Below are 27,361 nucleotides of genomic sequence, written 5' to 3'. Positions count from 1 at the left end.
GGTCAATATGAGGACAAGGGATCATTAAGTAATGATAAGGATACAGGAATGGTGTACCCATCCATCTACAGAGCTGGTTAAGAGGAACACTCACCCTTGGGAATCCAGGTTGGTCACACACACCTTTTCCAAAGTCACCTACAGACACACACAATGGCACACACATGACGCAAACCTAAACGCATCATTAATAACATATAAAATCAATCAATCTAGTCCCTCCTACCTGAGTCCTCTGGTTGAGCGCTGAGCTCTGTTGCCATGGTGCCACACTACCGGGCAACGAAAAGTTGATCAAGCCCTCCATAATGACCAGCTCGGTGACGAAGGTAACTTTGATAAGGACGGTGGCACCGGCCGGCAGGTTCCCAACGCTGATGGTGAAAACATCCTGAGAGGACGCAAAGATGACATCACCGTCATGACGCAAGACATAAGACTGAAACCACAGATTATTTCAACCATAGGATAATCATTATCTGATTTAAAAGAATGATCTGAAAGCTCAGCATATGACACACTGTCTGTACTAAAGAGAGCATGTTCACGTTTGACACATTCTATTTCCTGTTCAATGTAAAGTGACAAAGTGTGTCTGCAGAGAGGTAAGGAGGTAGGGAGAGACGTACAGGTGCATCCTGGTCCATTAGGTAAGCTCCATGGCCTCTCTCTATGGCCTGTTTATACTCTTTACGCGCCTGCTGCTTCTCCTTCACCTGGGACAGAGGGACACAACACAACAGCTCACAACACAATACTACACATGCATAACTGATCACTGTGTGCTGCTGAGAGGGTGAGGGTGAATTACCTGTCCCATTACATGTTTCCCATTGATGAAGGCCTCAAAGCCACACACAGCAGCAGAATCATCCAATGGGAAGACGTACTTGGCTTCAATGGGGGCGGTGCTCTGATTGGTGTATGTCTGGAAGATGATGACCTGGTAGCCAATAGGAGAGAGGCCTGTTACTTAAGGACTGATGTCCAGTCAAATATGGTACAGTCCAGTATAGTCTAGTTTAGACTGGACTGAAATGGACTAATCTAGTCCAGTCCAGTCGTACCTGGGAGAGCAGATCCATCAGCCTGGCCCTGACATGAACGGCCTGTAGGGGGAGAGGTTGTCCAGAGCAGTCCAACAGGCCTGCAGTCACCTCCTCTAGAGGGTTCTTACAACTCCCAACATCCTCACCACAGGACACTACACACAGGTCATCAATAACAGCCTCAGAACAAGCAAATGTACTTATTTTAGGTCTTGTCTATTTTTTTGCTCTTCAAAAAGGGGCAATCAGCAGTTGTTACATCCATTTGGACTTATAAATTAATTATATGTATAACCTCAAAACATGGTTAAATCTATAATTTTGATATCATGGCTGGCCATGATATAGCATTGGCATAGGGTTACATTCATCCAGCCCATCCAGCCCCATCCATCAGCTTTTTACCAAAACAGGGTTGGAGAGAATGCTTTGTTACTGTTTCTATTGGGTCAGCATTACGTATGGCCCTGAGTTTGGTTGTAAGTTTACAATAAAGATGTATTTAATTGAGTTCTTACGGAGGTCAGACGGAGAGACAGGAAGCGGAAGCTCGGTAGAAGAAGTATCTATGGTGGGCTGGAAGTCCTTCAGCTGGTCCTCCTCCAGTCTGAACTGTACCACATATTGCAGCCTCACCTGCTCCGGGCTGTACACCACATACTCATCATCCTGGAATACACACACATATCAGAAACACAAACACGCAGGGAACCGCACGCACGGACGGAAGCACGCACACAATCTGAACATTACAATGTCAGCATTAGCACTGAACAAACGCAGGTACAGAATTTTTAAAAAGGGTTACGTCAAACTCTGAGGGTTTCTTGGGGGTGTGGCGAACCCCGTGTACACTGTGGTATCCTTCAGGGGAGTGAGTCAGGCTGCTGTCCCTCTTTTGGAGGTCAGTACAGCGCCCCAACGCCACGTCACACACCAGCAGCAACCGACTGCCGTCCGTCACACTGGGCTTAGAGTACTTCAAACTGGTACTGAGGATACACACAGAGAGTATATTGACAATACTTCATACTGCTGCTGATAAACAGAGAATATATTACATTATTTCAAACTAGTGCTGTTCGTATACAAACAGAATATATTTGCAGTGTCTCAATAGAATATATTTGGCATATAATGTTGTCCACTGACCTCATTGCATCACTGAAGTAGATGCCACCGCCCAAGTTCCCAATGTCTGTTCTCTCAATCCCATGGTGCTCCACTCCAACTCTGGGCAGCAACAGACCCCTATAGACAGAATTGGCAACATATCACATCAGTCATGTACAATATGTCAATCATTGGTGTGCGTGTGTGTGCTCACCGAGACAGGATCCCCACAAAGCTGCTGGGGCTGGAGGAGTGGAGGAGGGGCTTAACGTTCCCCAGCTCCTCCCTAAACATCTGTAGCTCTACCCCTCTGTTTACTCTCAGCACCTGCAAGATCTGCACCTGTCTGTAGGAGAGAGATGCAGAGTTAAACACACAAGCACGCACATGCACACACACTGGAGTGTAGGGCATAAAATGAACACCGGCCACCCATGGGTAGATTTAGATACTGGTGTGTAAGAATGTCTATTTCAGCAGCCACGTTGGCGGGTGGTCAATTCGCAGGGCTCTACAATCCGAGCATTACATTCGCAAATAAAAAGTTAAAAGTCAAGTATGAGCATATGTGCGAGTTGGGTTAGAAAAATGCTGCAGTAGCTTTTTTCAAAGTATTTCTGCAGTTTGGTTTCATAACTGCTAATTGCACAAAGAAATAGGAATCCTATATTCTACCGCACGCAGCAAAACTGCCTGGCAGGGGAGCTGTGCTCACTGAGTGAAGTGCTGATAGATACATTTTAGGAGGCGCTGCGCACAGGCATAAAAGTTGGTCTAATTTACTCTAAAGTTTGCAAAGTTAGACTTTGTCCTCATGTTTCTTGGCTATTTACATTGCTTTGTTCACAAGCTGGGTTGTTTTTCAACGTTAGTTTGACTCTGCTGCTTCAACTGATAGCGAAGAGATGCCCTAGTCAGATCCACACACACACACACAGACGTAATGACTCGAGTGGCCCCATTACCACAGTAACCTCCCGCTCTTAAAAGGGCAGCTGAACATTTTGTCTCAGGTCACAAAAAAATGTAATGAAATTGAGCAATATACCACATTGCTTCTTAAGGTGAATGCACCAATTTGTAAGTCGCTCTGGATAAGAGCGTCTGCTAAATGACTTAAATGTAAATGTACCAATACATTAATTGCTATAGAAGCATTACAAAGCATGGTCATCTTGTAAGAGGTTCACCTAGGGGTCATGATAGGGGCTGTACCAAATGTTTGATGTATTATAATAATTGATTATGCTTATATTGTATTAATAGAAGGGGAGGAGTTATAAGACCCCTCCCTCCTTACATTTATAGTGTCCTAGACTACAGATTAACAATATATATACATTATGAGGTTTAATATGGTTCCACAGTATGTTTCTAGTCTCTCTGCTTATTACGAAGAAACTGTCTGAGAAATGTGTGCCTGTGAAGACAGAATTCTGCAGGGGAGTGTAAGAGATAAGAGATTAGTCAGACATTCCACTATAAATCAACTTGGACATTTACTGCTAAGCTTTTAGATAGCTATATAAACAAGAGTTTTAGTGTTGTGTAGGCATGGTTTTGGTCTCATAAGTAGAAGATAATGACGTAGGCAGTGACATCACTAGGGCTGGACATCGGGTTGAATAAAATAAAAAGCTTTTCTTTGATGCAGAATTTACTCGGAAACATGCGTTATGTTCCTGTTGTCAACTTCTGTCAGCAATTGCATTAATAAAGGTTTTTGAATGATTTAATTAAAGATAGTCATAATGCTAATTTCAACAATGAGCGACAAGGAAACAAACAATCTGTTTTTGGTGTGTTTTTTAAATGTAATTATGGATGTGACTGAAATATTTGTTCATCTACCTGCCACAGTGGCTGGTGGACCAAAAAGTACATTTTAGGCCCCGTTGGAGTGGGTCAGTACCTGTCGTGTAGAAGTTCAGTGACATACAGAAATTCAGGACCAGGGGAAACTCTTTCAATGCTGCACCTCAGGGCGCGGTACTTCCCCAGACAGGAAGGGATGGGGCTTCTCAGTGTTGCCTCGCTCACATTCAGCACGTCTCTGATCAACTACAATAAAGATCCATGTTAGTGTTCATTTAATTGTGTGAGATATATATATATATATATACAGTGGGGAGAACAAGTATTTGATACACTGACGATTTTGCAGGTTTTCCTACTTACAAAGCATGTAGAAGTCTGTAATTTTTATCATAGGTACACTTCAACTGTGAGAGATGGAATCTAAAACCCAGAAAATCACATTGTATGATTTTTAAGTAATTAATTTGCATTTTATTGCATGACATGCTTTGTAAGTAGGAAAACCTGCAAAATCGACAGTGTATCAAATACTTGTTCTCCCCACTGTATATACAGTATATCACAAAAGTGAGTACACCCCTCACATTTTTGTAAATATTTGAGTATATCTTTATGTGACAACACTGAAGAAATGACACTTTGTTACAATGTAAAGTAGTGAGTGTACAGCTTGTATAACAGTGTAAATTTGCTGTCCCCTCAAAATAACTCAACACACAGCCATTAATGTCTAAACCGCTGGCAACAAACGTGAGTACACCCCTAAGAGAAAATGTCCAAATTGGGCCCAAAGTGTCAATATTGTGTGTGGCCACCATCATTTTCCAGCACTGCCTTAACCCTCTTGAGCATGGAGTTCACCAGAGCTTCACAGGTTGCCACTGGAGTCCTCTTCCACTCCTCCATGACGACATCACAGAGCTGGTGGATGTTAAGAGACCTTGCACCTTCCATTTGAGGATGCCCCACAGATGCTCAATAGGGTTTAGATCTGGAGACATGCTTGGCCAGTCCATCACCTTTACCCTCAGCTTCTTTAGCAAGGCAGTGGTCGTCAGTGGAGGTGTGTTTGGGGTCATTATCATGTTGGAATACTGCCCTGCGGCCCAGTCTCCGAAGGGAGGGGATCATGCTCTGCTTCAGTATGTCACGGTACATGTTGGCATTCATGGTTAATGAACTGTAGCTCCCCAGTGCCGGCAGCACTCATGCAGCCCCAGACCATGACACTCCCACCACCATGCTTGACTGTAGGCAAGACACACTTGTCTTTGTACTCCTCACCTGGTTGCCACCACACACGCTTGACACCATCTGAACCAAATAAGTTTATCTTGGTCTCATCAGACCACAGGACATGGTTCCAGTAATCCATGTCCTTAGTCTGCTTGTCTTCAGCAAACTGTTTGCGGGCTTTCTTGTGCATCATCTTTAGAAGAGGCTTCCTTCTGGGACGACAGCCTTGCAGACCAATTTGATGCAGTGTACGGCGTATGGTCTGAGCACTGACAGGCTGACCCCCCACACCTTCAGCAATGCTGGCAGCACTCATACGTCTATTTCACAAAGACAACCTCTGGATATGACGCTGAGCACGTGCACTCAACTTCTTTGGTCGACCATGGCGAGGCCTGTTCTGAGTGGAACCTGTCCAGTTAAACCGCTGTATGGTCTTGGCCACCGTGCTGCAGCTCAGTTTCAGGGTCTTGGCAATCTTCTTATAGCCCAGGCCATCTTTATGTAGAGCAACAATTCTTTTTTTCAGATCCTCAGAGAGTTCTTTGCCATGAGGTGCCATGTTGAACTTCCAGTGAACAGTCAGTATGAGGGAGTGTGAGAGCGATGACACCAAATTTAACACACCTGCTCCCCATTCACACCTGAGACCTTGTAACACTAACGAGTCACATGACACCAGAGAGGGAAAATGGCTAATTGGGCCCAATTTGGACATTTTCACTTAGGGGTGTACTCACTTTTGTTGCCAGCGGTTTAGACATTAATGGCTGTGTGTTGAGTTATTTTGAGGGGACAGCAAATTTACACTGTTATACAAGCTGTACACTCACTACTTTACATTGTAGCAAAGTGTCATTTCTTCAGTGTTGTCACATGAAAAGATATACTCAAATATTTACAAAAATGTGAGGGGTGTACTCACTTTTGTGATATACTGTAAATATATATAGATGTAATATATATAAATACACACACACACACACACACACATGATATAGGCTAGGACTATAGATATGTAGAGGGGAGAAAGTCAATAAGTGGTTGGGTTGGGATTGGATCCCATGTCATTTAAACTGTGTTCATTCTGCTAAAAAATAACATAGTGTTACCTGGCAGAGGTCCAGTTGCGATGAGATGAGTTTAGTGTGGAGAGGGAGATGGGACAGATCAGTTTTGTGTGGCAGGAGGGTGTAGACCTCCTCCATCAGAGAAGCCACCTCAGTGTCTGGCCCCTCCCCCTGTCTCGCCCTCAGCTTCCTCTGGACCTGTAGCAGCAGCCCCTCAGCCCTGCTCACCTACACAACAACGATACAGCTTCAATGAGCACAAGTACTCAGAGACCAACAGAAAGACAGACTAATACAGTATGCATCATGAACACTGCGAGCCAACCACAGCTCACTTACATCGTTGAGACTGAGGCTGGTGATTGGAACCTTGAGGACATTGTCCAGACAACCAAGGGCCTCTGCCCAGAGCAGCTCCACGAACACACCCACTTCCTGTGATAGGCTGATGCAACTCAGCTTCTCCTCCAGCAGCAGCTATCAATCACACAAGACATGTCAATCAACCCCTGACTGGCACCCACAGCACTGATTACTGTAGTGCTGTACAGAATCACATAGAATCCAAATCTTACAGTGGAGTGCCAACATCTATTAGAGTATTTCTCAGGTGATGGGTAAAAAAGGGCAAATCTGATATAATATGTTGTGTCTGTCTGTATTTTTAAGAAACTATGTGTCTATACATAAGGGGGAGTGTCTGACCTGATGCAGGATGGCAGAGCCCAGATCCGGAGCCTCTGGAGGGAGGGAGGTCCTCAGTGTGAGTCCTCTGACCTGCAGCTCCTTCCTGAGAGTCTGGTAGACCTCCACAGCCTCCTCTGACATGGAGAGGAACACCTGCTTGTCCTGCACAGCTGCTGACTGACAGACAGACAAGACAGCAGACCAAACAGGTAGTAGGGATAGTCCACCCAAATAGGGATAGTTCATCCTAATGACATAATAACTAGCCAAGAATCCATGGATCCTGTGAATCAGTGACCAAAGACATGAGCTCACCTTAGCACCATGGTCCTCTCTCCAGTACCTCACCACACGGAACTGCTGCTGTCCCCCCTCTGTGCTGCCACTCTGCAGCTCCAACACCGACCATGTGCTGCTGTTAGCCTGGAAAACACATAGGTACACACACTGCATAGTATGATACACATATATATGTGTATGTATATGTGTATACAGTTTAAGTCAGAAGTTTACATACACCTTAGCCAAATACATTTCAACTCAGTTTCACAATTCCTGACATTTAATCTTAGTAAAAATTCGACAACCTGTTTCCTCCAGCATCTTCACAAGGTCCTTTGCTGTTGTTCTGGGATTGATTTGCACTTTTCACACCAAAGTACGTTCATCTCTAGGAGACAGAACGCATCTCCTTCCTGAGTGGTATGACGGACGCATGGTCCCATGGTGTTTATACTTGCGTACTATTGTTTGAACAGATGAACGTGGTACCTTCAGGCATTTGGAAATTGCTCCCAAGGATGAACCAGACTTGTGGAGGTATACAATTGTTTTTCTGAGGTCTTGGCTGATTTATTTTGATTTTCCAATGATGTCAAGCAAAGAGGCCCTGAGTTTGAAGGTAGGCCTTGAAATACATCCACAGGTACACCTCCAACCGACTCAAATGATGTCACTTAGCCTATCAGAAGTTTCTAAAGCCATGACATCATTTTCTGGAATTTTACAAGCTGTTTAAAGGCAGTCAACTTAGTGTATGTAAACTTCTGACCCACTGGAATTGTGACACAGTTAATTATAAGTGAAATAATCTGTCTGTAAACAATTGTTGGAAAAATAACTTGTGTCATGCACAAAGTAGATGTCCTAACCGACTTGCCAAAACTTTAGTTTGTTAACAAGAAATTTGTGGAGTGGTTGAAAAACGAGTTTTAATGACTTCAACCTAAGTGTAAGTAAACTTCCGACTTCAACTGTATGTATATACAGTGGGGAGAACAAGTATTTGATACACTGCCGATTTTGCAGGTTTTCCTACGTACAAAGCATGTAGAGGACTGTAATTTTTATCATAGGTACACTTCAACTGTGAGAGATGGAATCTAAAACAAAAATCCAGAAAATCACATTGTATGATTTTTCAGTAATTAATTTGCATTTTATTGCATGACATAAGTATTTGATACATCAGAAAGGCAGAACTTTATATTTGGTACAGAAACCTTTGTTTGCAATTACAGAGATCATACGTTTCCTGTAGATCTTGACCAGGTTTGCACACACTTTAGCAGGGATTTTGGCCCACTCCTCCATACAGACCTTCTCCAGATCCTTCAGGTTTCGGGGCTGTCGCTGGGCAATACGGACTTTCAGCTCCCTCCAAAGAATTTCTATTGGGTTCAGGTCTGGAGACTGGCTAGGCCACTCCAGGACCTTGAGATGCTTCTTACGGAGCCACTCCTTAGTTGCCCTGGCTGTGTGTTTCGGGTCGTTGTCATGCTGGAAGACCCAGCCACGACCCATCTTCAATGCTCTTACTGAGGGAAGGAGGTTGTTGGCCAAGATCTCGCGATACATGGCCCCATCCATCCTCCCCTCAATACGGTGCAGTCGTCCTGTCCCCTTTGCAGAAAAGCATCCCCAAAGAATGATGTTTCCACCTCCATGCTTCACGGTTGGGATGGTGTTTTTGGGGTTGTACTCATCCTTCTTCTTCCTCCAAACACGGCGAGTGGAGTTTAAAACAAAAAGCTCTATTTTTGTCTCATCAGACCACATGACCTTCTCCCATTCCTCCTCTGGATCATCCAGATGGTCATTGGCAAACTTCAGACGGGCCTGGACATGCGCTGGCTTGAGCAGGGGGACCTTGCGTGCGCTGCAGGATTTTAATCCAGTAGTGTGTTACTAATGGTTTTCTTTGAGACTGTGGTCCCAGCTTTCTTCAGGTCATTGACCAGGTCCTGCCGTGTAGTCCTGGGCTGATCCCTCACCTTCCTCATGATCATTGATGCCCCACGAGGTGAGATCTTGCATGGAGCCCCAGACCGAGGGTGATTGACCGTCATCTTCAACTTCTTCCATTTTCTAATAATTGCGCCAATAGTTGTTGCCTTCTCACCAAGCTGCTTGCCTATTGTCCTGTAGCCCATCCCAGCCTTGTGCAGGTCTACAATGTATCCCTGATGTCCTTACACAGCTCTCTGGTCTTGGCCATTGTGGAGAGGTTGGAGTCTGTTTGATTGAGTGTGTGGACAGGTGTCTTTTATACAGGTAACGAGTTCAAACAGGTGCAGTTCATACAGGTAATGAGTGGAGAAAAGGAGGGCTTCTTAAAGAAAAACTAACAGGTCTGTGAGAGCCGGAATTCTTACTGGTTCGTAGGTGATCAAATACTTATGTCATGCAATAAAATGCTAATTAATTACTTACAAATCATACAATGTGATTTTCTGGATTTTTGTTTTAGATTCCGTCTCTCACAGTTGAAGTGTACTTATGATAAAAATGACAGACCTCTACATGCTTTGTAAGTAGGAAAACCTGCAAAATCGGCAGTGTATCAAATACTTGTTCTCCCCACTGTATGTACAGTGGCAAGGAAAAGTATGTGAACCCTTTGGAATTACCTGGATTAAATTTGACATAAAATGTTGTTATCTGATCTTCATCTAAGTCACAACAATAAACAGTTTCCTTAAACTAATAACACACACATTATTGTATTTGTATTGAATACATAATTTAAACATTCACAGTGTAGGTTGGAAAAAGTATGTGAACCCCTAGGCTAATGACTTCTTCAAAAGCTAATTGGAGTCAGGGGTCAACTAACCTGGAGTCGAATCAATGAGACGAGATTGGAGATTTTGGTTAGAGCTGCCCTGCCCCATAAAAAACATTTACAAAATGTGGATCTGCTATTCACAAGAAACATTGCCTGAGAAGAACCATGTCTCAAAAAAAAGAGATCTCAGAAGACCTAAGATTAAAGAATTGTTGCCTTGCATAAAGCTGGAAAGTGTTACAAAAGTATCTCTAAAAGTTAGTCCACGGTAAGACAAATTGTCTATAAATTGAGAAATTTCAGCACTGTTGCTACTCTCCCTAGGAGTGGCCATCCTGCAAAGATGACTGCAAGAGCACAGTGCAGAATGCTCAATGAGGTTAAGAAGAATCCTAGAGTGTCAGCCAAAGATTTACAGAAATCTATGGAAGATGCTAACATCTCTGTTGACGAGTCTTCAATACCTAAAACACTAAACATGAAGGGTGTTCATGGGAGGACACCATGGAAGAAGCCACTGCTGTCCAAAAAAACCTTGCTGCACGTCTGAAGTTCGCAAAAGAGCACCTAGATGTTCCACAGCGCTACTGGCAAAATATTCTGTGGACAGATGAAACTAAAGTTGTGTTGTTTGGAAGGAACACACAGCACTATGTGTGGAGAAAAAAAAAGCACAGCACACCAACATTAAAACCTCATCCCAACTGTAAACAATGGTGGAGGGAGCATCATGGTTTGGAGCTTCTTTGCTGTCTCAAGGCCTGGACAGCTTGCTATCATCGCCGGAAAAATTATTCCCAAGTTTATCAAGACATTTTGCTGGAGAATGTAAGGCTATCTGTCCGCCAATTGAAGCTCAACTGAAGTTAGGTGATGCAACAGGACAACATCTCAAAAGACAGAAGTAAATCAACAACAGAATAGCTTGAACAGAAGAAAATACGCTTTCTGGAGAGGCTCAGTCAGTCCTGACCTCAACCCGATTGAGATGCTGTGGCATGACCTCAAAAGAGCGGTTCACACCAGACATCCCAAGAATATTGTGGAACTGAAACAGTTTTGTAAAGAGGAATGGTCCAAAATTCCTCCTGACCGTTGTGCAAGTCTGATCCGCAACTACAGAAAACGTTTGGTTGAGGTTATTGCTGCAAAAGGAGGGTCAACCTTTTATTAAATCCAAGGGTTCACATATTTTTTCCAACCTGCACTGTGAATGTTTACACGGTGTGTTCAATAAAAACATGAACAATTATAATTATTTGTGAGTTATTAGTTTAAGCAGACTATGTTTGCCTATTGTTGTGACTTAGATGAAGATCAGATAACATTTTATTAACAGTTTATGCACAAATCCAGGTAATTCTAAAGGGTTCACATACTTTTTCTTGCCACTGTATGTATGCATGTATGTATATACAGTGGGGCAAAAAAGTATTTAGTCAGCCACCAATTGTGCAAGTTCTCCCACTTAAAAAGATGAGAGAGGCCTGTAATTTTCATCATAGGTACACTTCAACTATGACAGACAAAATGAGGGAAAAAAATCCAGAAAATCACATTGTAGGATGTTTTATGAATTTATTTGCAAATTATGGTGGAAAATAAGTATTTGGTCAATAACAAAAGTTTATCTCAATACTTTGTTATATACCCTTTGTTGGCAATGACAGAGGTCAAACGTTTTCTGTAAGTCTTCACAAGGTTTTCACACACTGTTGCTGGTATTTTGGCCCATTCCTCCATGCAGATCTCCTCTAGAGCAGTGATGTTTTGGGGCTGTTTCTGGGCAACACGGACTTTCAACTCCCTCCAAAGATTTTCTATGGGGTTGAGATCTGGAGACTGGCTAGGCCACTCCAGGACCTTGAAATTCTTCTTACGAAGCCACTCCTTCGTTGCCCGGGCGGTGTGTTTGGGATCATTGTCATGCTGAAAGACCCAGCCACGTTTCATCTTCAATGCCCTTGCTGATGGAAGGAGGTTTTCACTCAAAATCTCACGATACATGGCCCCATTCATTCTTTCCTTTACACGGATCAGTCGTCCTGGTCCCTTTGCAGAAAAACAGCCCCAAAGCATGATGTTTCCACCCCCATGCTTCACAGTAGGTATGGTGTTCTTTGGATGCAACTCAGCATTCTTTGTCCTCCAAACACGACGAGTTGAGTTTTTACCAAAAAGTTATATTTTGGTTTCATCTGACCATATGACATTCTCCCAATCTTCTTCTGGATCATCCAAATGCTCTCTAGCAAACTTCAGATGGGCCTGGACATGTACTGGCTTAAGCAGGGGGACACGTCTGGCACTGCAGGATTTGAGTCCCTGGCGGCGTAGTGTGTTACTGATGGTAGGCTTTGTTACTTTGGTCCCAGCTCTCTGCAGGTCATTCACTAGGTCCCCCCGTGTGGTTCTGGGATTTTTGCTCACCGTTCTTGTGATCATTTTGACCCCACGGGGTGAGATCTTGCGTGGAGCCCCAGATCGAGGGAGATTATCAGTGGTCTTGTATGTCTTCCATTTCCTAATAATTGCTCCCACAGTTGATTTCTTCAAACCAAGCTGCTTACCTATTGCAGATTCAGTCTTCCCAGCCTGGTGCAGGTCTACAATTTTGTTTCTGGTGTCCTTTGACAGCTCTTTGGTCATGGTCATAGTGGAGTTTGGGGTGTGACTGTTTGAGGTTGTGGACAGGTGTCTTTTATACTGATAACAAGTTCAAACAGGTGCCATTAATACAGGTAACGAGTGGAGGACAGAGGAGCCTCTTAAAGAAGAAGTTACAGGTCTATGAGAGCCAGAAAACTTGCTTGTTTGTAGGTGATCAAATACTTATTTTCCACCATAATTTGCAAATAAATTCATAAAAAATCCTACAATGTGATTTTCTGGATTTTTTTCTCTCATTTTGTCTGTCATAGTTGAAGTGTACCTATGATGAAAATTACAGGCCTCTCTCATATTTTTAAGTGGGAGAACTTGCACAATTGGTGGCTGACTAAATACTTTTTTGCCCCACTGTATATATATACACAGTGGCAAGAAAAAGTAATATATATATACACACTAAAGACAGGTGTGTCAATCAACAGGATCAACAAGTAAAGCTGACGTGAGATAAATAAACTGTACTGCCTATGGGTGGGCTTACCTTTCCAAAAATTGAGTATTTGGCCACTTGGAAATTTGTTGGATATGTTGGAAGATCATTGTCACTTTCAGTATACACTCTAAAAGAAAAAAAAAGAAAACACAAACGAGTCATGTAGCTTGTTACTACACTACAGGTGGGTCGTCATTGTAAATAAGGATTTGTTCTTAACTGTCATGCTAGTTAAATAAAGGTTAAATAAATAAATACATACATTATTGCAGGGCAATTACATAAGTTGCATACAACAATGACATAACCTAGGTTATTCAACTGGTTAGTACTAACGGTATAAGGCCTGTGTCATCGAATGTGGGGCAATGACCAGATTATAGTCAGGAAGGAAAAGTATGACATCTAGTCAGGCAGTGATTGACAGGTAAGTGGTACAGTAGGTACACACCTGAATTTGCCCAGGTAAGTACTCTCCTGATTCCCCGCCCTCTCGGCTTGATTTACAGCATTCACTGTCTGGGTCTGAACTTCAGCCGGCTGGCTCGTCCCCTTCAACACTAACACACATAACACGCACACAAACACACCCTATGTCAAAGTCCAATTCTATTCAAAACATCCATATATTACACACACACCCCTTCGTCAAAAAGGCATCGTTCTTCAAACAGAGAAAAGTGCGATGAAACACACCCATAGTGAGCACACAGTGCCTTTGTCAGTTAAAGACAACTGTGAGGGAAAAACAGCCTCCTGACTGACTAACTCAAAAGACCACTCTGGGTGAATGAGTCAACATGCTGGGAACAGAGCGAGAGACACCACCCACTGTGATTGTGTCAGAGGAGAATGCTCAAAGATGACAAACCCTTGCTCTGCTTGCTGAACGTGCAAGAAGCTTTTCATTGGAAATACACACACGTAAAAGCCTGCATGCAAAGAGAATGGTGATGCCTGAAACTGACAGTGATGAAGAAGCTGAGTAGTATTATTACTTAGGGATTACTTATAGGTAAAGCATAGATGAGAAAGATAAAGCATCTATTCATTACTGAGTCTATTTAATTGCCTTAGTGACAACTGTTTTGGCAACATTGTTGTGTAACATTGTATATTTTATCACCAATAAAGCATATTTCAATTTGGGAAAGATTGTATTTGACTGAAAGGGGAAAGGTTTGGCTTGTACCTGACTGCGATGGCAAGGGAGAGGCAGGCCTGGGTGGGATGAGAGAGGTAGAGGGAGGGGGGGGCAGGCAGTAGTCCTCTACAGGCAGCAGGACTTCCTTCTCCAGGCAGCGTGACACATACTCCACCCCTACTACTGGAGTCTGATGCTTCTTCATGCTCCGCACCCTACTGGAGCTCAGACTGGACATACTGCTCGTCACTACGAGAGTACACTGTGGGGATGACAGAAAGAGAGCGATATATCAAGAGAGAAATAGAGAGCAAGAAAGACAGATCATCAATACCGCCAACATGTTTGAATCTAGCCTATGAATTCAAAAATGTTTGTGTCACTGTGCACCTGACCTGCTTATTGATCACATAGGAAATGCTGCCCCCATTCTCTGTTATTGCCAGCTTCAGCCTCTTCTTCTCCTTATAAGGCAAATTCTTCAGCTCCAAAACCACAAAACAGTTGTCAAACAGAGCCATAGCTGTTGAAGGAGAAAAACCTTTATGACATGGTCTTATCAAACACACCAGCTGGGTTTTAGAGCATTTCATATCATTCTGTACGTAAATCCGAGACACTCCATTAAGCATGATATGTTACCTTTGGTATCGTTACACAAGACACATTACTTCAAAAGTAGGGTTGTTGGTCGTGGTGGATGTATAAAGCGAACGTCTAGCAACCCAAAGGTTGTGAGTTCAAATCGAATCATGGACAACTTTAGAATTTTAGCAACCTTTCAAATACCTACTTTTTTGTTACTTTGCAACTACTTAGCATTGTTAACTAACACTTCCCCTAACCTTAAATTAAGGAGATGGGTTAGGGGAAGGAATAGCTTAAAGGGTTAACTCTAACCTTAATCATAACGTTAGCCACCTAGCTTGAATTCGTAACATAGCATACGTTTTGCAAATTTGTACCATATTGTACATTTTTAGAAAATCGGAACATATAATTACGAATTGCAGTTCGTAACATATCATACAAAATCTGTGATGGACATCAACAAATTAATATATACCATACGAAACATTACATACTAAGTGGAGTCTCTTGATGCATGTACAGAATAATACGAAATGCTCTGAGACCAGTTTGAACACACACACACTTTTCAAATTCCAAACACTTAACAGACACACCTTATCCCCTCAAATTAAGTGGACACTTCTGATGACGTACCATGACGTCTGACGAGTATACACTTGCAGGGCAAGGGGCGAGGGAGGAAGGAATTATTTTTAAATGGACCGCCCTTGCCCGGAAATTCGTCACTCGTTCATCCCGCAATGATTGTTTTCAGCCACTGGTAGCTTGTGCTTTATATGCTCTACAGTCAATTATATGATTGCATTTCTACTTATAGTAACTATATAATTATTAATATACGCCTACTGTATGATAGCTAGAAAATGAATTAGCTGACGTTATCCTGCCTAGTTGGAACTTCTGAAGGAAAATGTGTTATTTCTACAATTTCCAAAAGCTAACTAAACAAAAACATCATTACTTTTATGAGACCGTCATGTGCATTAGAAGCACAATTTCTAACCTGTTTACTTACACTTGTATGCTGACGTTTTACGTTTCGGTGGACTTTTCTTAGAGGATGTACAATCAACGCGAATTGAATTATGGGGGGGTTTCAGGCCCGAAATGAACATATTTGTACACTCTCAAAATCGACCAAAAACGACGGCTGCGGGGCTTATGTTGCGAACTTCCCTTGTTTGGACCGACGTCCAAGATGGTGACGGGGATTCCCCCAAGGGCATAAGGCGTGGGTAAGTGGACGAGGGTGTGACTTTTCTGAGTTGAAACGCAGCTTAACAGCCCTCTGCCCTGAACGTTTTACATCGTCACATCAGTGTACCTCAAATGCCCCTTGCCCAAGCAAGGGAGCGTGATGATCAGAGATGCAACGTCATTGGTGGAAATCTTTAAGTTGAGCTTAAAAACAACTAACCTAAAGCTATTAATGTACCTAGGAAGCTAACGTATCTAGCTCGCTACAGTTACCTAGAGCTGGCTAGCTAGTTTTATAGTTTAGTAATTTATTCCAATACATTTCAGAATTGCAAACAAATGTTTATGACTCTAGCAACGTTTTATATGCTGCTCACTACGAGACTAAGTAAATTTGCCAACGCTAAAATCAGTGTGTGTATATATAAGCTAGCGTCATACTTTTTTCTGACATGCCGAAAATGCAGCCTTGTTGATTACATTTGACACCTCACCGTCACCAATGTTTGACATGTGACTAGTTTGCATTGAAGTGTGGGTCATAACGACCCCGCAAGTGACTAAAGTTGTTCACTCGCTCCCTCGAGCTAAATCTAGGGCCGAGGGGGCAACGTTAGTGAATTGGGCCTCCACTTAAGATGGCAATCTAACTGCATCCGGGTTCGACGTGGATTCCCGAGAGAGTGACAAGCGCAAGGGCTGTGGGGGTAAAAAATAACATGTTTGGACTGTTAAAGATGCGGAAGTGCGAGTGTAACAACATATATTTGAGCTTTTTGTCAGGTTGAAAATGTATGTGTTCTCGCTACCTGGATAATCAATGGTAATACATGTGGGCTATCAATCAAATTTATATAAATACATGGATGTGAGCACATAAAAACGAAACAGTAATAAGCTCATGTCATAGACAGCTATGCAACTAGCTGACTAAACTCCACGGGGAAGGAAGTTTCTGATGAACTTGGTTGGTGAAGTTCAGTCAGCTACCTGAAATTAAAATCAGTGCATAACCAGTTGAGTACAATAGCCCACTTGTCGACAATAGTCACAGTAAAATAAATATCTTTGGAAAAATGCTATACATTCAAACCTATAAAGAAAATATGTAACTGTTTTACCGTAAGTAGGTGTCCGTTACTGTGGCTGTCTTGCAGTGAAGATAACATATAATGTAAATTCACTGTACTCACACGTACTTTGCTACTGTACGACAATCTTTACCAGCAACTGTAAACTTCCTTGTATAGAAGAATAACACGACTACGCCCCCATTAACAAGCCACGCCCTTATACAATGTTGTGTTGCCTTCTATTGGCTTAAGGCCAGGCACCACAGGCTAATAGGGATTTTTTTCTCTCTTTACTCATCAGACTGAAACTTGACCAGTTGAAAGTATACATAAATACAATACATTATTGTATTACAAGTTTTATTTATTTAAAAATTCAAATATGCAAATGAGGCCAACCGTCCTTAAATATGCACTAATTTGCATATTACAATTGTTTTTCAACACATTGCTTCAAGGTAGAATGTTTTTTTATTTAAATTAAATTTTTAGTTGTGTAAGACACTTAATGGTTAGACTTTTTTTTACAGATCAGTTTATCAAAACTGTGAACTAGAACTGTGAACACCATGTAAACTAGTGTTCTGTACTGTAATTGACTATTCTAACAGTAATTTTTTATTGAAGGTGCAGAATGCCATGTATGGAGGCTTGACAGGGGTGTACAGATGAGCAATGCCAGTGGAATTTGGGGACACAGCGGAATTTAGCTCCAAAAAGGTTGAGCGAGATCTTTTGAGTTCTCTGACAGCACCCCGGCTGCTTCTCCATCTCTACCTGCAACCCCTGCGTACCACTCCCACAACGCACTTAAGAAGAGTTTGGAAGGGGCCAATGTTCCACTTGGAGCCTTCTGCACAAGTGCATTAAAGCTAAACCAAACAGTCATCAAGTTCCAGCAGCAGCCTCACAGTGAACACGGCATCAACATACAGTGTCAGAAATGCTTGTAATTTTATGACTTTTTTATATTAAGCTGGAGGAGTGTAAATGTGCCAGCTTGGAGGAGGTTACTAAAGCACAGAGTGCCTCCTATGCATGGTATGACACACTTACATTTCAGATCACTGCAAGCTCAGTAAAGAAGGTTCCTGTGTGCACCTCAACAAATCCTGACCACTTTGTGCAGGAGCATCTCTTCCCCAGGTTCCATGGAAACTCAGAAACCACATATGGCAGGTGGCCTACACATGGATGGAGAGCTGTGGGTTTAGTTTGGAGAGTAGAGGCACAGTAGTGAGTGTCAAGGAGCCATGTCTTTCTGCAAGCCCCCAGATGGAGTGTTACACTCTCAAGAACTTCTAGAAATCAAATGTCCTGTTCTGAGTGAGAAGTGTGAGTCTCTGGCAAACTCATTGACGTGAACCTGGTGGATGGAGTTCCTCAGCTGCAACATAATGGAGCCTGTGGGTACTACATGCAGGAGCAATTGGGCATGTTCTGCACAGGACTGGAGATATGCAAACTGCTGTCTGGGCTCTGTCCGAGCTGGTTGTTATTGATGTAAAGTTCTGTGCTGATGTTATCCCTAAACTGAAGGCATTCTATTTCCTACATATGCTGCCAAGGGTAGTATATGAGTTCCAGTTAGGCAGACTGTGTGCTCAAAATATGTTAATCTATGTGGTATCTAGGCTAATACTTTGTTTTGAAACGGTTCTTGTATTTTGTGCCTTGTAAAGATCTCTCTGTTAGCTCTGCCTTATTATCTAAGCATAACTCTTGGTGTTTTTTGTTGTCTTGCACAGTTCTCTTCATATGCACATTTACCTGATTTATATTTGCATAATTCTTGGTGTTTTTTATGTCTTGCCTTGTACAACTCTTCATACATGTTTATCTAATGCCTAAGGATAACTCCTTATGATTTATGAATATTTTAATTGTACCTTGTATAGCTCTTTATTTTCATTTGGCGCTTCATTAACTTATCTAAGCATACCGTAACTCATCTTGCACTTGAGGAATTATGACATAAATAAAAACATTATGAAATTCCACTGTGAAATTTTCTTTGATACTTAACACATTCTTCCTAAATTTCAAAATGTTTTTCAGTTTGATTCTGAGTTTGGTTTTCAAGGGCACAAATTAAGAAAAGTGTGGCACTTGATAAACAGTTGTCTTCCCTCTTGGTCTGTTAGACATTTGTGTTGAATAAAATGTGTTTTTAATAGATTTAATAGATTTAAAAAGGCATTATAGCAGCACCTAGTAGATGCCTGTAATTTTCAGGAACAGGCAAAGTTACAGTACATTTCAAATATAGGAACAAAATATTCAGATTAAACAGGAAATATATATACACAGTATCCCAGGTGGATGAAATTATTGTATAAAGTTAAATTTTAGATGTAAGAACATTCTCACTGCTCACTCGGCATCCTCATGGATGATCTTACCCTGCAGGTTAGCAAGTGCTGCACAGATTCTAAGGACGTGTCCATTTTGTGTATCAGGTTGACGGGAACAGTCTGGGAGAGGATTTTGAACACCTTGAGTCATCTGATAACTCAACATGTATACGCACATTAGCTATCCTTGTGCTTGCGACATCCTTGTCAGACAGCTGGCCTCCTTTCTGAGTGAAGGCTGGTATGGCAAGGTTGCCCTTCCTCTCATACAGCAGATCTCGGATGGTGAAGCTCCTGTCTTCATCGCCAGGCCTAAGGTATTCTAGGAAGCCAGAGTGTTGGGTGATGAACTTGTCACATCTGCCTCCATATGCAGGATAAATGAACATAAGTCCACATGGAGCAATGGCAACCAAATACTGGAATAATAGTGGCTGTATGACTAAACTTTGAAAGTTTCTTCAAGTGCAGTTGCAGAAACGGTCAAGCACTATGATGAAACTGGCTCTCATGAGGACCGCCACAAGAAAGGAAGACCCAGAGTTACCTCTGCTGCAGAGGATAAGTTCATTAGACTTAGCAGTCTCAGAAATTGGCAATTGACTGCACCTCAGATTGCAGCCCAAATAAATGCTTCACAGAGTTCAAGTAACACATCTCAACATCAACTGTTCAGATGAGACTGCATGAAACAGGCCTTCGTGATCAAATTTTCTGCATAGAAACCACTGCTAAAGGACAACAATAATAAGAAGAGACTTGCTTGGGCCAAGAAACATGAGCAATGGACATTAGACTGGTGGAAATCAGTCCTTTGGTCTTATGAGTCCAGATTTGAGATTTTGGGTTCCAACCGCCGTGTCTTTGTGAGACGCAGAGTAGATGAACGGCTGATCTCCGCATGTGTGGTTCCCACCGTGAAGCATGGAGGAGGAGGTGTGATGGTGCTTTGCTGGTGACACTGTCGGTGATTTATTTAGAATTCAAGGCACACTTAACCAGCATGGCTACCACAGCATTCTGCAGCGATACGCCATCTCATCTGGTTTGTGCTTAGTGGGACTATAATTTGTTTTAACAGGACAATAACCCAAAACACCCCTCCAGGCTGTGTAAGGACTATTTGACCAAGGAGGAGAGTGATGGAGTGCTAAATCATATCAAATTTTATTTGTCACATGCGCCGAATACAACAGGTAGCTTTGCCATTAGCTTTGATGCACGTACTTACAAGCCCTTAACCAACAATGCAGTTTTTAGAAAAAAAAGCAAGAGATAAGAATAAATAATTAAAGAGCAGCAATAAATAACAATAGCGGGTCAAAATACAGGGGGTACCGGTACAGTGTCAATGGTCAATGTGCGGGGGACACCGGTGTCAAGGTAATTGAGATAATTATGTAGGTTGATTTATTAAAGTGACTATGCATAGAAAATAACAGAGTAGCAGCAGCGTGTGGGGGGGGATGCAAATAGTCTGGGTAGCCATTTGAATAGCTGTTCAGGAGGCTTATGGCATGGGTAGAAGCTGTTTAGAAGCCTCTTGGATCTAGACTTGGCACTCCGGTACCGCTTGCCGCGCGGTAGCAGAAAGAACAGTCTATGACTAGGGTGGCTGGAGTCTTAGACACATTTTTGGGCCTTCCTCTGACACCGCCTGGTATAGAGGTCTTGAATTGCAGGAAGCTTGGCCCCAGTGATGTCAGATGACCTGTCCTCCATAATCACCCGACCTCAACCAAATTGAGATGGTTTGGGATGAGTCAGACCACAGAGTGAAGGAAAATCAGCTAACAAGTGCTCAGCATATGTGGGAACTCCTTCAAGACATTCCAGCGGACTACCTCATGAAGCTGGTTGAGAGAATGCCAAGAGTGTGCAAAGCTGTCATCAAGGCAAAGGGTTGCTACTTTAAAAAATCTCAAATATAAAAAATACAGTTGAAGTCGGAAGTTTACATACACCTTAGCCAACTACATTTAAACTCAGTTTTTCACAATTCCTGACATTTAATCTTAGTAAAAATTCACTGTCTTAGGTCAGTTAGAATCACCACTTTATTTTAAGAATGTGAAATGTCAGAATAATAGGAGAGAAAATTATTTATTTCAGATTTTATTTATTTCATCACATTCCCAGTGGGTCAGAAGTTTACATACACTCAATTAGTATTTGGTAGCATTGCCATTAAATTGTTTAACTTGGGTCAAACGTTTCAGGTAGCCAGGTAGAGTCAGGTTTGTAGGCCTCCTTGCTCGCACACGCTTTTTCAGTTCTGCCCATACATTTTCTATAGGATTGAGGTCAGGGCTTTGTGATGGCCACTCCAATACCTTGACTTTGTTGTCCTTAAGCCATTTTGCCACAACTTTGGAAGTATGCTTGGGGTCATTGTCCATTTGGAAGACCCATTTACGACCAAGCTTTAACTTCCTGACTGATTTCTTGAGATGTTGCTTCAATATATCCACATAATTTTCCTTTCCTCATGAAACCATCTATTTTGTGAAGTGCACCAGTCCCTCCTGCAGCAAAGCACCCCCACAACATGATGCTGCCACCCCCATACTTCACGGTTGGGATGGTGTTCTTTGGCTTGCAAGCATCCCCCTTTTTCCTCCAAACATAACGATGGTCATTATGACCAAATAGTTATATTTTTGTTTCATCAGACCAGAGGACATTTCTTCAAAAAGTACAAGCTCTGTCCCCATATGCAGTTGCAAACCGTAGTCTGGCTTTTTTAATGGGGGTTTTGGAGCAGTGGCTTCTTCCTTGCTGAGCGGCCTTACAGATTATGTCGATATAGGACTCATTTTACTGTGGATATAGATACTTTTGTACCCGTTTCCTCCAGCATCTTCACAAGGTCCTTTGCTGTTGTTCTGGGATTGATTTGCACTTTTCGCACTAAAGTACGTTCATCTCTAGGAGAAAGAACGCGTCTCCTTCCTGAGTGGTATGACGGCTGCGTGGTCCCATGGTGTTTATACTTGCATAATATTGTTTGTGCAGATGAACGTGGTACCTCCAGGCATTTGGAAATTGCTCCTAAGGATGAACCAGACTTGTGGAGGTCTTGGCTGATTTCTTTTGATTTTCCCATAATGTCAAGCAAAGAGGCACTGAGTTTGAAGGTAGGCCTTGAAATACATCCACAGGTGCACCTCCAATTGACTCAAATTATGTCAATTCGCCTATCAGAAGCTTTTAAAGCCATGACATCATTTACGGGTATTTTCCAAGCCGTTTAAAGGCATAGTCAACTTAGTGTATGTAAACTTCTGACCCACTTGAATTGTGACACAGTGAATTATAAGTGAAATAATCTGTCTGTAAACAATTGTTGGAAAAATGACTTGTGTCATGCACAAAGTAGATGTCCTAACCGACTTGCTCAAAACTATAGTTTGTTAACAAGAAATTTGTGGAGTGGTTGAAAAACTCCAACCTAAGTGTAAACTTCCCGACTTCAACTGTATTTAGATTTGTTTAACACTTTTTTACTTACTACATGATTCCATGTGTTTTTTTCATAGTTTTGATGTCTTATTCTACAATGTAGAAAATAATAAAAATAAAGAGAAATATGAGTAGGTGTGTCCAAACTTTTGACTGGTACTGTATAGTATATACACACCGAACAAAAATATAAACGCAACATGCAACAATTTCAAAGATTTGACTAAATTACAGTTCATAAGGAAATCAATCAATTTAAATAAATGTATTAGGTCCTAATTATGGATTTCACATGACTGGGAACACAGATATACATCTGTTGGTCACAGATACCTTTGAAAAAAGGTAGGGGCGAGGGTCAGAAAACCAGTCAAGTCAGTATCTGGTGTGACCACCATTTGCATCATGCAGCGTGACATATCCTCATAGAGTCGATCAGGCTGTTGATTGTGGCCTGTGGAATGTTGTTCCACTCCTCTTCAAGTTGCTGCGAAGTTGCTGGATATTGGCGGGAACTGTAACACGCCGTCATATACGTCAATCCAGAGCATCCCAAACATGCTCAATGGGTGGCATGTCTGGTGAGTATGCAGGCCATGGAAGAATTGGGACATTTTCAGCTTCCATGAATTGTGTACAGATCCTTGCAACATGGGGCCGTGCATTATGATGCTAAAATATGAGGTGATGGTGGCGGATCAATGGCACGACAATGGGCCTCAGGATCTCGTCACGGTGTCTCTGTGCATTCAAATTGCCATCGATAAAATGCAATTGTGTTCATTGTCTGTAGCTTATGCCTGCCCATACCATAACCTCACCATGGGGCGCTCTGTTCACAACGTTGACATCAGTAAACCGCTTGCTCACACAACGCCATACACGTTGTCTGCCATCTGCTTGGTACAGCTGAAATTGGGATTCCTCCGTGAAGAGCAGACTTATTCAGCGTGCCAGTGGCCATCGAAGGTGAGCCTTGGCCCACTGAAGTTGCTTACGACGCTGAACTGCAGTCAGGTCAAGACCCTGAGGACAACTATCACGCAGATGATGTTCCCTGAGACAGTTTCTGACAGTATGTGCAGAAATTCTTTGGTTGTACAAACCCACAGTCTCAGACGATCCCGCAGGTGAAGAAGCCATATGTGGAGGTCCTGGGCTGGCGTGGTTACGCGTGGTCTGCGATTGTGAGGCCAGTTGGACGTACTGCCAAATTCTCTAAAATGACATTGGTATAGAAATGAACATGAAATCTACTAGCAACAGATCTGGTGGGCATTCCTGCAGTCAACATGCCAATTGTGCGAACCCTCAAAACTTGTGACATCTGTGGCATTGTGTTGTGTGACAAAACTGCACATTTTAGAGTGGCCTTTTATTGTCCCCAGCACAAGGTGCACCTGTGTAATGATCATTCTGTTTAATCAGCTTCTTGATATGCCACACCTGTCAGATGGATGGATTATCTTGGCAAAGGACAAATGCTCACTATAGGATGTAAAAAAAAATGTGCACAAAATGAGATAAGCTTTTTGTACGTATGGAACATTTCAGGGACATTTTACTTCAGCACATGAAACATGGGACCAACACTTTACATGTTGCATTTATATTTTTGTTCAGTATAAATTAGATATTTCTATATTTCATTTTCAATACATTTGCAAACATGTCTAAAATCATGTTTTCAGTTTGTCATTATGGGATATTGTGTGTACTGTAGATGGGTGAGAAAAAATATATTGAATTCAGGCACACCTGTATTTGGGGGAGTTTCTCCCATTCTCCTTCAACAGTCAAGGTGTATGAATACTTTCTGAATGAACTGTATATGATTCATTAAATATGGTTACGCTTCATTTGCTCTGATAAACCTACTCTTTGAAATGACTTTGATAGCACTAAATATATTGTTGTGGAAATTCTACACAGGAACATTCAAAGTCAATATTAAATATTCATATTAATCATTATTTATTATTAGCGCCCTGGAGTGGTTCCAACCAACTCAATGCACCAAGTGCACATGTCAATCAGGAGCTCTTTCGGGGCAGTCCCGTTAGATTTATTGTATACAGACAAGTTATAATTGCATGATTTAGCTTATTCATAATTAATTCATCATTAACGCTTGCTTCATTCACGTGACCGATCATTACTGGCTCATGCATGTGACCAGTGGCAATTTTAGCATGTAAATCTTGGTGCGGCAACAAAATATGCATGCATGCCAGCAAAGCCACAACACTAAACAATACAGTAATTGCACTATAACGGTGAAAAACGGTGCCCACAAACTGTTAGGGCCTACATAAATCTGGCCCAACAGCTTACCACTGCTACACCTGGCTATCAGCGGAGCCTTGTCTGGCGGCAAAACAGTTAATTCAGCCTCATTTACTGCCTTTAAAAAAAACATAGCTGATATGGCTGACTTGCTTAAACAAACACGGTTTCTAATGACAATTGAGATGTACAAACTATGGCATAAAGGGACGACAAGCGGATAAGAAGCAATTCGTAATTTCAATTTAGATATTAATAAGCGACCTAGGATGGACGTAGTCAATATAACAATTTGTTTAGCACTTTTGAAATGTACAGGGACACAGAAATCAGAACATGGGCCATTCTTACAGTGTTCTCCCTGTACACCAAGTCAGAACCGTAGGATAAATAAAGGGGGCATATAAGCTGACAATGAAAGCTCTTACAATATTCAATGATTGCATTTCTCTAAAACAGGTTATAGGCTACATATCCACCACCAAGTCAGAACAGTAGGCGAAATTAAGAGTGGCAAATAGACCAAATTATCAGGGGGAGGCACATGGGCTACTAACATCTTACTACACAACATACACTTATTACCCGCAAAACACCAGTCTGAACGTCAACAGTGAAGAGGCAACTCCGGGATGCTGGCCTTCTAGGCAGAGTTGTAAAGAAAAAGCCATATCTCAGACTGGCCAATAAAAATAAAATATTAAGATGGGCACTTGAACACAGACACTAGACAGAGGAACTCTGCCTAGAAGTTGCCTCTTCACTCTTGACGTTGAGACTGGTGTTTTATGGGTACTATTTAATGAGGCTGCCAGTTGAGGACTTGTGAGGCGTCTGTTTCTCAAACTAGACACTAATGTACTAGTCCTCTTACTCAGTTGTGCACCAGGTCCTCCCACTCCTCTTTCTATTCTGGTTAGAGACAGTTTGCGCTGTTCTGTGAAGGGAGTAGTACACAGCGTTGTACGAGATCTTCAGTTTCTTCTCAATTTCTTGCATGGAATAGCCTTAATTTATCAGAAGAAGAATAGACTGACGAGTTTCAGAAGAAAGGACTTTTGTTTCTGGCCATTTTGAGCCTGTAATCGAACCCACAAATGCTGATGCTCCAGATACTCAACAAGTCTAAAGAAGGCCAGTTTAATTGCTTTTTTAATCCGAACAACAGTTTTCAGCTGTGCTAACATAATTGTAAAAGTGTTTTCTAATGATCAATTAGCCTTTTAAAATGATAAACTTGGATTAGGTAACACAATGTGCCATTAGAACAAAGGACTGATGGTTGCTGATATATTTTCTGATCAATTTGATGTTCTTTTAATGGACAAAAAGGTGCTTTTCTTTCAAAAATAAGGACATTTCTAACTGACCCCAAACTTTTGAACGGTAGTGTAGGTACTTACGGCAGGACCAAATCGGAGAGATAGGTAGGAGCAAGTCCATGTAATGCTTTGTAGGTTTGCAGTAAAACCTTGAAATTCTACATATTTTATACAAGGTTTCTCTGTTGAAAATTGGTTACCATGATGACATAATCCTGGGGTTAAAATTTAATCTATGATTTTGTATACAAAATATTAAGAACACCTGCTCTTTCCATGACAGACTGGGTGTAGAGGGCGGTTGACATCACATTGGTGCTCTCGTGGGTGTCCTGGAAAAGATCGGAGGAGAATCTGCTCCAGTTGAGTACACAGTTGCTTTGGGGTCGGGCCCGAGGGATCGGAGGAGAGGCACATGGCATTGAGATGCTCCTCCAGGGAGAGGGAGATCCCATCCCCCTGCTGCTCTGACTGATCCAGTGTCTTTGAATTAGAGACAAAGAAAACGGCAGGTTAAGACAGATACAACTGACCCAGAGTCTGTGGAGCAAAACACACAGACGGAAGAGCAGCAGGAAAAAAACATGCTGAAAACACAATCATCACGGGATGAATTTCCGGGCAAGGGCGGTCCATTTAAAAATAATTCCTTCCTCCCTCGGCTTTTGCCATGCAAGCGTATACTCGTCAGACGTCATGGTACGTCATCAGAAGTGTCCACGTAATTTGAGGGCTGAGGGTCTTTTAAGTGTTTGGACCGCTAGTAGGGACTCCAGTACATCCTCC

The 27,361-nt window shown here is 42.1% G+C and overlaps 1 protein-coding gene and 1 long non-coding RNA gene across 9 annotated transcripts in view; one reads left to right on the top strand and one right to left on the bottom strand.

The window, feature by feature from the left end:
* Positions 1-27,199, bottom strand: part of parp4 (poly (ADP-ribose) polymerase family, member 4) — a 34,649-nt gene extending 7,450 nt beyond the window's left edge. For 3 of the 8 annotated variants that reach the window (XR_011667797.1, XM_071341166.1, XM_071341168.1), the window contains exons 1-19: positions 26,841-27,199; positions 14,683-14,810; positions 14,336-14,549; positions 13,595-13,703; positions 13,192-13,270; positions 7,289-7,420; positions 6,992-7,150; positions 6,626-6,763; positions 6,329-6,514; positions 4,075-4,223; positions 2,377-2,508; positions 2,202-2,300; positions 1,858-2,041; positions 1,568-1,718; positions 1,068-1,204; positions 812-943; positions 630-716; positions 227-391; positions 95-138 (exon numbers count right to left, since the gene is read on the bottom strand). Coding sequence is in view for 7 of the 8 variants with exons in the window: in XM_071341166.1 (XP_071197267.1) it covers positions 95-138; positions 227-391; positions 630-716; positions 812-943; positions 1,068-1,204; positions 1,568-1,718; positions 1,858-2,041; positions 2,202-2,300; positions 2,377-2,508; positions 4,075-4,223; positions 6,329-6,514; positions 6,626-6,763; positions 6,992-7,150; positions 7,289-7,420; positions 13,192-13,270; positions 13,595-13,703; positions 14,336-14,549; positions 14,683-14,810; positions 26,841-27,030 (2,615 nt within the window). In the remaining variant the exon portion in view is untranslated. Of the gene's footprint in view, positions 1-94; positions 139-226; positions 392-629; positions 717-811; positions 944-1,067; positions 1,205-1,567; positions 1,719-1,857; positions 2,042-2,201; positions 2,301-2,376; positions 2,509-4,074; positions 4,224-6,328; positions 6,515-6,625; positions 6,764-6,991; positions 7,151-7,288; positions 7,421-13,191; positions 13,271-13,594; positions 13,704-14,335; positions 14,550-14,682; positions 14,811-15,372; positions 15,410-15,896; positions 16,007-17,199; positions 17,337-26,840 lie in introns of those variants that run through there. The other 5 variants (XM_071341167.1, XM_071341171.1, XM_071341173.1 and 2 more) reach the window with 4 other exon arrangements.
* Positions 15,579-19,151, top strand: LOC139538764 (uncharacterized). Its single transcript, XR_011667798.1, has 3 exons — positions 15,579-15,641; positions 15,939-16,116; positions 17,779-19,151. It is a non-coding gene; the product is annotated as an uncharacterized lncRNA (long non-coding RNA).
* Positions 27,200-27,361: the final 162 nt, after the last annotated feature.

Source organism: Salvelinus alpinus, chromosome 14, assembly GCF_045679555.1.
Source record: "Salvelinus alpinus chromosome 14, SLU_Salpinus.1, whole genome shotgun sequence".
In the NCBI taxonomy this organism is placed as follows: domain Eukaryota; kingdom Metazoa; phylum Chordata; class Actinopteri; order Salmoniformes; family Salmonidae; genus Salvelinus; species Salvelinus alpinus.
The sequence above is the reverse complement of the archived record's forward strand: the minus strand, read 5'-3'. Positions and strand labels throughout refer to the sequence as shown.